Source organism: Lycorma delicatula, chromosome 2, assembly GCF_047948215.1.
Source record: "Lycorma delicatula isolate Av1 chromosome 2, ASM4794821v1, whole genome shotgun sequence".
Taxonomy (NCBI): Eukaryota; Metazoa; Arthropoda; class Insecta; order Hemiptera; family Fulgoridae; genus Lycorma; species Lycorma delicatula.
This window is the reverse complement of record NC_134456.1, coordinates 60,865,813-60,879,790: the sequence shown is the minus strand read 5'-3', so window position 1 is coordinate 60,879,790 and position 13,978 is coordinate 60,865,813. Positions and strand designations below refer to the sequence as shown.

At 28.6% G+C, this 13,978-nt stretch overlaps 1 protein-coding gene across 1 annotated transcript in view; it reads right to left on the bottom strand.

The window, feature by feature from the left end:
• The window catches only part of Wdfy2 (WD repeat and FYVE domain containing 2), a 55,492-nt gene that overhangs the window by 14,642 nt on the left and 26,872 nt on the right, over window positions 1-13,978 (bottom strand). Inside the window, exons 3-5 of the mRNA XM_075355396.1 lie at window positions 11,248-11,453; window positions 4,099-4,338; window positions 2,573-2,678 (exon numbers count right to left, since the gene is read on the bottom strand). Of these exons, the coding sequence (XP_075211511.1) occupies window positions 2,573-2,678; window positions 4,099-4,338; window positions 11,248-11,453 (552 nt within the window). The remainder of the gene's footprint in view (window positions 1-2,572; window positions 2,679-4,098; window positions 4,339-11,247; window positions 11,454-13,978) is intronic.

Genomic DNA, 13,978 nt, shown 5'->3' with positions numbered 1-13,978 from the left:
TACAAGAACAAAAAACCCAATCATCAAATCCTGAAATGAACAAATTAATATTTGTAATTAAAAGATTCATTTCTTAGTAGGTTATCAAAAACCAATGAATGGAGATGAAATTCAAATCACATACCTATACAGATGTCAAAAAAATTTGTAAAAAACAAGATAAGAACAAATTTTTCTTTTTCTTTCTTTTTTTAAAATTGAAATGCCACATAAAAAAAAACATCTTTTTTCCTATATAATCAAGTTATTCTTTTAAAGATTTTTGATAATTCATAATTTACAAACTAAACTGAAGATTTTTTGACTTAGAAGTCTACTATATAAACAATTAAAGCACATGAATACATCGGGAATCAGTTTATATTTTTACACATAATCCTAATGATGGTGTTTTTGCAACTCAGTTTTTTTAAAATTGTTAACTACAGCAGCTCATTAAGATGAAAAATGCTTGTTTTTTAGTAGTTAGTTCTTAGAAACACTTTCGGGAAAACAATGAGTTTTATATACAACATTACTTGTTTTTTCTGCATGATTCTTAAGTTATTAAATTTAGTTGCACACGAGGAATTCATTCACAGAACAGAGCTCCACAGTCAGACAGTTATAGAGAAAGATAATATGCCTGCTTATGTGATTTCATACTGACAGCCAAGATTCCTGCCAATTTCAACTGGAAACCTTATTTTCTTTACACATTTTTAAATAGAATTGTTAAATTATTTACTCTTATAAAGTTAAAAAAAACATCACATGGAAAATATTCCTATCTTTACGTAGAACTGTAGTATTATTTTTTTTTAACTAGAGGTTGTACTAAAATGATTTATAACAAAAAAAATCATTTGAAAAACAAAAATTGTTTACATCTTAAATTATAAAGAAATTCTGTTCTTATTTTAACACTGTGTTTCATATAACACTGTGACAAGACCAGTATAATGGACCAGAGTTAACAGATTCCTGCCAGTTAGAAAATATAATAATGGGAGAAATGCATAAGGGGACTAAAAATAACCCTTTTTTCTAAGACTAACATGTCCGTTTAACAATCGTTCTTTATAATACTGCCCCTAGCACACAGATGTTGTTCAATGAGAAGAATTACCAGATCAGACCACGAATTTATGGGAAAACTTAAGGAGTCGGACAATAATTCTCATGGCTCAACATTTAAGGAATTTGGGTCTGGTTCTGCAGGTTAAGGTGATACAAGTATAAATATTCCAGGATTGACAAGTTAAGACCAGTTTTTAAGCGAGTTGTGAAGAAGTGAGTATTTTAATGCGTATAAAAATAGTATACAATGTGACATCACAAGCATTCCAATGTGGACAGTACATGAATTCAAGAAGTTGTTCGGTAAGTTACCGATAAACAATTAGTGAAAGTGATAAGGTACTAAACTCATTCATAAATTATTAGGGTAGTTTTATTTGTGAACAGAAAAGGCATTTGCAGTGAAAAACTTAAGACTAATCTTATCTTCATAGTAATACAATGCCAGTTGTTAGAGGTATAAATATTAAAGGTCATGATAATTTTTTTTGTCAATGGGATTGAATTCTGGTTTTTAATATTTAATTATATTTTATTATTTAAATAATCCTGGCCTTACTTTAAATGCTATTTCGTATGTAATCATTGTTTATTATAATTATTGTTGTTGTGGTTATGATTACTACTCATATTATTATTATTATTTTGTTTATTATTAACATTATTATTATTGATTTGTCTTTTTTACTTATGTTCTGAAACTAATAAATTGCAACTATATAAACATTTTCAATTGTTAATCTCTCAATATCCTGATCGAGCTTCAAACACATGACAATATATTATTAGATAATACATAATACTTTGTAAATGAAATTTGCCATAATTCCTATACATTTTCTTTAATTAAATTTCTTTAAAGAAGCTCTGATAAGTCATTCTAATTATTCAGTATCAACTCATGTTTACATGTTGTGATTTCTTCCTATTGTTTTAGATTTTTTTATTTAGTAATAGTGATATTTTTTACTTTATTTGCAAATGTATTTTAACTGTATTATACAATTAAAAACTAGCTACCTACCTACTAAATAGTAAACCTTAATTAAATTTTAATGTGTTCTTGACATAGTGAGTGTTGTTTCTTTGATATTAATTCACAAAATGTTCTTTAAATACATGAACCAAGCAATCATATTTGTAAATGCATACTTCAATCATATACGACACAGCACAGCATCAGGGAGAGATTATTAAAGGTATTATTTTTTTCCTTTACAGGTTCTTTCAAACAGGAAATGAATCATATCTGCGAGGGACACTTTGGCACATATCACCACTAAGGAGCCTGCTCACCAGCATGAAAAAGAAAATTACAATTGTTTAAAAGGTAATGTGCAGTTAATCTTTAAAAAAACATTTGTTTTTTAAAGAATTCTAATTTGAGGGCAGCAGCCAGTTTTATACTTCTAATTCTTTTTTTACAAATTTTTTTCATTCTCAATTAAGTAAATAATTAAATTTATTTTTCCTAACATATAATAAAATATATGTAAAAAATTTAAAATCTTACTTCTTTTCTCTGAGCTGTCATATCCCAAAAAACAAGAACTGAATCTTCACCTCCTGAAATTAATTGTTTTTTCAATGGTGCAAAGCTCAATGATGTCACTTTATTCCTGTAACAATAATGAGACAGAACAGAATCTTACTAAAAACTTTTTTTAATATTTTGTGATAGAATAAAACGCAAAATTTAAAAAATAGATTTCCGCTAAAAAACAGCTAAAAATAAAGTAAAAATGTTTACACACAATAATCATAACTCCAGAAGAGTGTCCCAATACAGATCAAGATTTCATAAATTATTTTTATTTCTTTAACTATTTATTTCATAACAGAAAAATATCAGTAATACATTCAATCATTCTGAATTCAATGACACTGAATCATTAATAGTAAAAAAATAACATATTCTTATTAAATACCAAAAATCTGAAATAACAGCTAGTTATAAATTTAATAGACTGTGAATAATAAGGGTGGAAGCTGAAATTATATGTGAAGTGTAGTGGTCTGAAATATTACAAATAAGTGTATTTGTTATTGCTAGTTTCATAAATTTATATTATTCGTTATTTTATTTGAGATTAAAATAAATTATCTTTTTTTAGTTCATATATTTAGTTTGAAATTTAGATTAGTTGTACTGTTACATTTGTGGTAAATGTATTCATATTAAGAACTATTTATATTTCCAAACAGAAACCTCATGTTTATATCACAAAGGTGCACTAGAGATATGCTATAATATTAACTATAACAAAGAAATTCTACATGTAATATTCACACATATTTAAATGATCTCATTTCAATACGCCTAAAATGTTATAAAGTAGCAAATCATGAAAACACAATACACACAAACAGATAGACATAATTAAAAACCAAAACACTTTAAGACCACAAGTCTTCTCAAAAAATGAAAAAATATATCAACAATAATTTCAGCTAAAATTACAGTGTGTTTACTGACAAAATTAACTGATACAAGCTGGAAATGTTTTGATATTACTTAAAACCATTATTAAATTTAAATTTTGAAATTGATTTTAAAATATTCAATTTTTAATTGTTACTGTTAACAGTCACGATCAAAACAAAAAACCTAGATAAACATTTTTAAATCTTCTTAGTTAAATTAACAAAATATATTAGTTTAATATTAATAATAATAATGGTTACTGAAGATAATAAACGGCGTCCTATGCAATCTGATGATTCCACAATATCTGAAGCCTCTCAAGAAATAAACATCCTGGAAACTGAAGGGTAAAGAAAGGTAAACTAAGGAAGGCTAAAGTAAGGTAAAATGTCAAAGGTTAAAGCGTGTTAAATAATGCTTGTACGCATTATTAACACCACACTTTAACAACACTGAGTAGAGTTTTAAGGCAAGCCATAGATGACCACAGCTTTTATCTAATGACTAGCATGATAGCACTCAAGGCCACTTACAATTTAATAAATAAATAATAACATTATCTTACACAGTATACAATTACTAAATTAAATAAATAGACCCACATAATTACTTACTGGTGACCCTGCAATTCATAAGCAGTTCCTTGCTGTCCTCCAATGTCCCAGACAATTACTGTCTGATCAAAGCTGCCAGAAAACAATCTTTGATGGGAAGAGTCCCATGCTAGAGCTCTAATACTTCCTGTATGACCCTTTAAACTAGTAAACACCCGTGCTCCTCCTGGTTCTAGTTTAAGCATTGTTATAACTCCAGAATAATCACCAACAAAAGCAAATTTTGACTGAGAATCAAACCTGAAGTATTCTGTTAAGAAAAACTGTTGAATACATTTTCCTTTTGTATAAAAGGAAAGATTTTTTATTTTCTTTCTGATATTAATTATGGATAATTGACTATGAACACAAAAGAAAATAAATATCAGTTTAACCAGCCATAATTCTTAAATAAAAAAAGAAGATTCTTTTCTTCTTTATGAAAACCAATTATTAAAAAAAAATATAGGTGTGCATTCAATATATACATGCATTGAAAAAATATTCATGCCTGAAAAAAATTCAAAAAATACGTACTCTGCAGTTATGAAAATGTTTGCTTAAGAATAAATTAACTTGAAGACAAACTTAATATATTAAGTACTATATACAAAAGGTATTATACAATATTTAAATAAATCTCATTATGATTATATTTTGAAAAATTACTTTTTTTAAAACTGTTTTTTCATAAATAAAAAAAACTCCTTTGCTTTAACATAACCTTCAAAGAAAGTAACTCCATCTGTCATTTGTGAATAAAGAATGTAACTCCATCTGTCATTTTGTGAAGTATTACGAATCTTAATGCTTTTTTTAGAAACTATTTGCAGGACTTAAAATTCTCAACAGCAAAATATTGTGGGAATAACTTATTTTTAATTTATTTTCAGATTTAATAATTATTCAAGTTAATTCCAATAAACATCTAACCAATTTGTTTCACTTCAGATAACAGCAAATTAATGAAATTATGACCTTTAGAATTAAATCAATACATATAGTCCATTTAACTTACATTAATTCTATATTTTTCCAAAGAGGATAATTTAAACATTAAAAATAAGTGTCATCTGAAAAAATGGGCAATATTAATATTTTTACACAATGAAGACCAATCGTTAACAAAATTTTAAACTACAATCTTGTGTAAGTGTTGAATAGTGAATTTTATTTCACAAGAGATATGTTTCAAAAAATAATCAAACACTTTTTCTCTGATGCTGATACTTTGAGATGTTTTGGTTGGTATTGCTGCATAACGAAGGAACGAATAAACAATCCCTTATCACCCGTATTTATGATTAGATTTTATATAGTGTTCCACTTGAAGTAGGTGTTGTTTGATACTTAGTGATTTTTATTAGATGACTTACATGAACAACACAGAAATTTTATGATAAACTTGGTAAAATAAAATTTACTGAAACACACTACATGATTTAAAAGGCTGAAAGGGAGAACTCTCAGAGTCTCGTGTAATACTACAGGCAATAGTCAATGAACACATCCCAAATTGCCCAAGTGAATGGTTTGGTAAGATCAAATTGATATTTAACAATTTGTGAGGTAGCAGAAAAAACTAAGTTTGAGTGAGTTCAAATCAAAAAATTCTAACAGAAAGATTTAGGAATGCATCTTGTCGCCACCAAATTCAATCTAAAACTCTTGACACAAGAACAGAAAACATGTACTGATCTGTCAGGAACTTTTGAATGCCCAAATGATGATAAAACCTTCTTGTCAATGACGGTAACTGGCAATGAAAAGGGATGTATGAGAATGATGTGGAAACAAAGTTTTAGTTATTGCAATGGGTAGAAAATTGTCATATAAACTGAAAAAATATATAATAGCTGTTCACACACAGAGATGTTGCAAAGAGTGTTTTTTAACATCAAAGGCACTCACTATGATTTACTTCCTGCAGAGCATACATTCAACCACCAAAATGATGTATCCAAGTTTCATCATAGGTTAGAATCCTGTCCAAAAATCTATCACCTTCGTTATTGAAACGATTTTTGAGTTCAGTGCAAATGCGAAATCTCTTGGCTTTGTGATGAACAGTAGCTCTCTGGGAACCCACCTAGCACAAATTTTACAAGTTTGTTTTGAACAAAGGAATGAGATGTGCCAACACCTGCTTTTTCTTTTCTGTTTTTCTCATCTGGTGTTGTGTGTTGGACTTGTTCTCCTTTAAGGTGGCTTGTTCAGCTCGATCAGTAGTCTCTTGTGAGATTTGTTAAGGAAATTGGTTACAGGGTCCATATTAGGCGTCAAACACCAATGGAAATGACACTCGTGGCATTCGCATCAGTGACATCTTGATAGTGGCCATACTGGAATATGTCTTGTGGCTTTTGAAGATGACTTCTGATAAAGCCCCTAAGGGCTAGGTACGGACGGGGTAGCCATCATATGGTGGGTGTCTTCCATTCAGGGTCAAGATGTGCCAACACTTACTCAACATTTTTCAGTAATTTGTTCAACTGTAAGTCACCAATCTTCTTGGATAAGTGAATTAATTCAAGAATCTAATGCTGAGGTCCACACTATTACCAGACGCTGGAAGCGGTGCTCTTCGGTCACACTTTTTCAGCCACTTTTTAACTTTTCCACCCACACATAAAAACTCGCACGGTTCATGCAATTACTGCTGTATTGTTTGTTCATCCGAGAGAATATTTCTGATGGTTGTACACTTTCTGGAAGTAAAAATCTGATCACAGAATGCTGTTCTTCAAAAGTACTTTCTTCAATCAGACACGCCATTGTAACTAAGACTTTGGAGGTTATGTTTACGTAAATATTAATAGAACAGCTAACTAAAACTTTTCGCAAGGTTGCCAAATAACATTTACAAAAGTTTCAATTGTATGCATTAAGCATTTCCTTCACTAAAAATGTTTAGTTTAATTATTGAATGACCCTCATACATCTTATATATATATATATATATATATATATATATAAATAAAAATGAATGTTTGTTTGGCCCATATGCATTCCTATACAATTCATCCAATTGTGATGAAACTTTGGCGAGTTCTTGTGCATATGCTCGCAAAGGTTTCTGAATTAGTTTGGATCCGCTAGGTGACGTTGGGATTGAGACATTTTTGAAAATTGTATTTATGGTCTGATTTGGCTCATATTCAGAATATATAATAGTTACATGAAAAGAAATATTTTTGAAAAAATGTAAAAAGTGGAAAAGAGAAAAAGGGGAAGATTTTTTATTACGTTTTCTAATCAAGCCTTCTTTGTATTAATGATGGCTACAGAAATTATACACAGATATATTCAAAAGTGAAGCATATAAAAATTTCTTAGGGTAATGAAATTAAGAGAAAATGACAAAGAATGGTAATAAAATCACCAACATTGAGAATCTACTTCAAATTTTAATATAAAAAATATACTATAAAATAAAATAACTGTTTTAAGCTGGAAATACTTATAAGAAGTAAATCTGAACTAGAATGGCAGATTAGGCTGTTTCTTCCCTTACAAAAAATGTTTTAAAGCATGTAAATTTTGTTTTTATTAAAATTTGTTATTTTTGATTGGCATTCAGAGAACAATTCCAAAACTTCCTTTGATTTAAATTCTAATAACATTTTATACGGCAAGAATGATACATGGCTTTTTCCAAATTCTAAATACACTCTACTTTCTTCATTACACTCCTCAATTTCTTGTCTATTCCTGTTTCTTAACATTTAAGAAAATAATCTAACACAAAAAAATGTCATTACAGAATCAAGTAAAAATAAAATATTACACAAATATTTGTAATAAGAATGATAAATTAGATATGAACAAATGTAGCTGATAAATTCAATATAACAGCAACCACAGAGGTCATACAATTATCAAAAGTACTACTAACTCAATATATAAAAAAAATATCTAGATCCAAAATAATACATAGAATCTGGCTAAAAGATTTAAATAAGATTCAACTGTTAAATTCTTTCTTATTATTACTTAAACTTGTCTTAGAATCTATGCACCACTGAAAGAATTATTGGCCTCCTTCTTTGTAATTAATAATACCTGGGGTGAATTTAAAATTTGCAGTACCAAATATCTAAACAATTGTTTTAATAAAACTTTATGCAAATTTTTGAGAAGTTGAAATAGAGCTGCAAGGGCAATAGTTATTTAAATCGACATTTTACTTAAATATTTCAGTATTCCAATATTCTCTCACTATATTCTAAATAAGCTTAAAAAATGATTGTAGTTTAAATAGCAACTGAAATTATTCTACGCCTTTTAAAAGCTTTTATTTAACTCGGTTTAGGAATAATCAAATCTTGCAACTGCTATATCTTTTGATCTATCATATGGAAATCAATGAAATTTGGTACATGTATATAACTTCGATGACAATACAGCACTATGGTGTCGGAATTTGATATGACCCACCCCCACGCGCTACCCCTACGCTAAATTCAAGCATTTAGTTGAAAATTTTAATTTCTCATGAACTATCGTATGAAAATGATTGAAATTTGGTACATGTATGTAACTTCGATGTGTAAAAATAAATATTTTTACTTTTTTAAAAGCTTTTATTTTTAGTCTTAAAAAAAAAAAAAAAAAAAAAAAAAATTACAAAAATATATTTGATTACATATAAAAAATTATTTTTTTAAAAAGCTTTTATTTAACTAATATTAATATTAACATTAATAAAAAAAGGAAACAAATTAGAAAAACCCTCTAAAAAGTAAAAAATTAGAATTAAATCAAATTGAGAATTTTAAACAAAAAAATATAATACATTAACAAAAATAAATAAGCACTGAAAAGTAAAAAAAATAAATTATATAAATATCTAATAAATAACCAATAAATAAATGTAATAATTATTAAATTTTAAAATTAAAAGTAATGAAAATATTTAGTTAAATAAAAGCGTGGTGCAGTTTTTATAACAATGTTTTCGAATAAGTATTTATAGACATTTGCTGTATTATAAAATATATTTTTTGTTTAATGAGGTTGTTCAGTAAATGTATATACTTTATTTATCTGTAATAAAATAATTTAAGTTTTAATTCTTTGATGGTTCAAATTTGCACCAAGATGACCTTTAAGGGTTAATATGATTAAAAATAAAATTTAGACATCTTGCACAAAGTTATTACATTTTGATGATAATCTGAAAAATTATTAATTATCATTATTACAATTGTACTAGCAATTATGAATTCATTAAATAAAAATTCATAATTAATTAAAATGAAACTTTTAGCGGAAAGAGTGCGTTCAATTTGCTTAGATTCCAAGCAGAATTCAAAGATGAACTTCAACTATGTGAGAACACGTACAAAGAAAGTGAGTGGATGCATTTTCCCAGATTGTTACTTGCAGCTAGTCAGTCTCAACTGGAGAGGTTGCAGCAGAACTTTCCACCTCCGAAATGGAACGGAACGCAAAAGTGGCGGGATTATCACATTCTCCCTTCGAATCACAGAGCCTGGACAATGTCCCTTGCTGCTGTATGATTTTATAATCGGGCATGTTTCAAGGGTTTATTTTTAGTTTTGGTTATAAGTTTTGTTATATTTATGGACGGATTTATGATTAGCGTTCCTATCCATTTTGGACCAGCGTTCTCAACCCATTACTGGGTCTGACTGCAGGAGACTAGGCTTTAGATCCTGGCGCTCCCGACGTAAATCCACTGACGTAATTCCGACCGTCCACTGAAGTTCTTTCGGTGCTAGCACTTCATGAGATATCAGGAATACACCACAACGGGGGCCTAGTTGTTTGGAGGGAGCAATGCGCCCCCTTCTCCGGAGGAAGTCGCAATTGCTGATTTAATAAATTGCAAGTTTTAATTTTAAGATGAGGGTGAAGATCTCCATCTACTTCTTCGGTGGCTGCCCTTCACGTTGCTTCTCTGCTGGACTTTTTTTCCGTCCGTGACGGCGGGTCACGTAGTGGGTCTTCTTTCTTCTTTTTCTTCTTCCGATGACTTCTTCATTTTTCTTTGGTTCCGCCTACTTGCGTCGTTATTGAAAATGAAAATGACGATTAATTGTTGTAAAAATAAATGTTGTGTTATTTTAAATAAATTATAAAAACTGCGCCATGCTTTTATTTAACTAAATATTTTAATTTTAAAATTTAATAATTATTACATTTATTTATTGCTTATTTATTAGATACTTATATAATTTATTTTTTACTTTTCAGTACATTTTTATATTTGTTAATAGATTATATTTTTTTGTTTAAAATTCTCTATTTGATTTAATTCTTATTTTTTATTTTTTTGAGGGGTTTTCTAATTTGTTTCCTTTTTTATAAATGTTAATATTAATATTAGTTAAATAAATGCTTTTTTAAAAAATAATTTTTTACATGTAATCAAATATATTTTTGTTTTTTTGTATTTTTTATGCAGTAAATTACAAAATAAAAAGAAATTCTATTCAACAGTTAGAGTAATGTAGATCAGCTACATCAATAACAAGGTTAGCAAACAAACAATAAACAAAATGTTTATTGATTTTCAGTATCCTGGATCAGGAGATGGAACTATGACAGCCACTTTGCACTATTAATCCATCATCCTTACCTCCTCCAGTACTTCTGCTTATAGTAACACCCTTAATTTTATCAAGCCGCGTTTCCCTTTGCCTTCCTCTGTTTCTTTCTATCTTCTTCCAATTCACACATGTCCTTTCTTTTTCCTGTTTAGCGTCCAGTAATTACTTTTCAGATAATACTTCAGAGGATGATATGTATGAGTGCAAATGAAGTGCAGTCTTGTAGAGTCTCAGTTCAACCATTCCTGAGATGTGTGGTTAATTGAAACCCAACAAAGAACATCAGTATCCACGATCTAGTATTCAAATCTGTGTAAAAATAACTGACATTACTAGGACTTGAATGCTGAAACTCTCAATTCCCAAATCAGCTGATTTGGGAAGATGCGTTCACCACTGGGGTGAACCTGGTGGATTAATTCACACATCCTGCCTACCACATTCCTTATATAAACTTTCTCTTGCCTGTCATGGTTTTAAAAAAACCATCATGCTTTTTAATACAACACTGAAAAAAAATCATTAACAAGTGAAATTTATATAACTATAATTGAGTTAAAAATTCATACAATTTTTATTTTACAATAAAGGATACACCAATGCTGTAAACCAAGCATTACTACTGAAGTTTCCAAGTGGACGAGCAGTGCCTGTATCATGGAAATAGAACATTTTATCACGACCTATGCTCAACAGCCACTCACAAGTCAGTGAAAAATGAATTCCAGTAACACGTTCTTGATGAGCTATGAAATCTCCGACTAGAGTCATTCTATTGAAATCTTCAGCAATCGAATATTCCTATAAATTATAACATAATAAAATTTTGAAAAATTCAGACAAAATAATTACAATTCTAACTTATGGCTATTTAACCTACCCCACATGGCTAAGGGAACAGGGAATAATATAATTCTCCTATAATTATTACGATATCACTGTACTGATGGCCTCAAAATACCAATACAGAAAAACTAAGAAAAGAAACTAAGTGTAAGAAAAGTATAGTCGTAAAAGGATCAACTAAACAGACACAGAAAAAAAAAGAACTATATCTACATGACTGACAGAGTGCTTTCAGGATTCTAGCTAGTTATATTATCTTGACAATGCCTACACAATAATAAAAAACACAAAAAAATTTTAATGCTTAGTCTAACCAAAAATTCACAGGTATATCCAAATTAAAAGATTAAAAAAAAGAAAAGTTTTTATCTTTTAATTTAAAATCACAGTTTATTTTTTAAAAAAAACAAAAAACATATTTCTTACATTTTTCTGTTAATCACACATTACATTTACATCAAGCATAATGTACACAACTAATATAAGTAATTTGTATTTCATATGCAAACTCCAACACTGAATCTAGCTTGACATTACAAAATGCAATTTGTAAAATAATTAAAATTTTTTACCTTCAGCTCTTACATTTTTCATTTGTTTTATGTGCTAAATAATATGAAAATAAAGATGCCTAGAATGAAAAGAAAACAATTAGTAACCAATGAGTATGAAAGTAGTGGGAACAAATAAATTGATCAATTAAATAATGAAATTGTTTTATTGGAGAATGATGCCCAATTTACCAAAACACTTGAGCCACAATTTTCAGTCTGTACATCAGATTATTGTAAGAAGATGAAGACTTAGAAGAATTATATGCAATAAGGAGGATATGTATAGTACTTCTATTAGTCACGATGAAAATTGCAAACATCACTGAGAATGACAATTACCATTATGTTATAAACTTCCCACTCTGTGAAGATGATGTAAGATCAAAGGATCCATCCAATTGTAAATCACCTCTTGAGTTTTTAAGTTATTTTTCACTCAGACTCTGCTACAAAAAAATAGCGACACAAACTAATGCATATGCCAAAAACATATCAGAAAAACTAAGCAAATATTCCATTTCACAAAACTGAAAATATGTAACTCGAGTAAAAATGTAGGCCTTTAATGAAATGATTATAATAAATACAGGCAAATTTTACCAATTTTGGAATCAAACTAGTCTCAAGCATTTAATTTGAAGAAGTAATTTTTAAGGAAAATATTTTCCAAATATTTTGGACATCATTTGAAAACAATCTGCCAGGTAGTCAAATGATAAGGACAAGGACACAAAGAGTAACTTCCTAAATAAAAATTTATGGATACACCTCATGAAAATACCTCAGACAAGACTACGTTTTTGTTCAAGGGGAAGATGCCCTTTTTTATGTATAGCCTGAAAAATCCAACTAAATGGGGGCTTCAAGTATATTTTTTGATAAATTCCAAAACGAGAAATGTTTATTCATCCATTCCGCATAATGAAAAAATTAGAACGGATAGTTTGATAAATGGGATCTTGCTTTCACTAGCAGGATTGTGTTGAAATTATCAAGTTTTGCGAGATTCGATTCTTGAACCTATCATACATTTACTGACAGGTTTTATATAAATCCCACTTATGCTGCAGAAATATTAAACCATACAAAATGTTTTTGAGAAACTTAACTATTATCAAAATTTTGTAAAGATTGCTGAAAATCTCATTTTTCAAAAATTGAGCTATGAAATTGTGTAAAATAGTGGTTGTCGTTATTGTATAGAAAGTAGCAGCCATTACATTTGACATATTAACTGCAATAAGAAAATCATAAATGTACTTTTTTTTAATATTTTAAGTATGTCAACATCCTTGGGAATGAAAAATAATTATTTCAAAATAGTGTTTACTTGTTAAACACTGTTTTGCTTGATAAAAATAAAGGATAATTTAAGAATTAAGGGTAAACAATTTAACACAAACCAAATCAAAACTTGATTTTTTATGAACATTATGTGTAGATTGTACTAATACTCCCTAAAGTTGCATTATCAATCAACGCAAGTTTGTAATGCATAATTTGCATTTGTAATTTTATAATTTGTAGGAAGGTAATATTATCTGCTTTTATTTTATTCACCTTTAGTATTTAAACAAAACTATAAATAAGTAAATCACATATTTATTTAAATACTGAAATAGAGAGCAAATAAAATAACTAAAATTAATATATTCATTGCAAACTTTTTGCGGTATTAGATAATATACTTGAAATATTATTATTCTAATATACTGGGTTACACTACTCATATGCAACTTTGCATTAGACTATTCCGAGATATATAAAACAAAATATATCTCACACAACATGCTTATCCCTCAATCTAAGTCTAAGCAAAAAGAATAGTACAGTTACAGTAATAGTAAATGCTACATGGTGGAGTTGATCTCAAAATAATTTCTGCCTTATATGTGCAAGTTCTGCAGCACTGAACATGTTAAATAA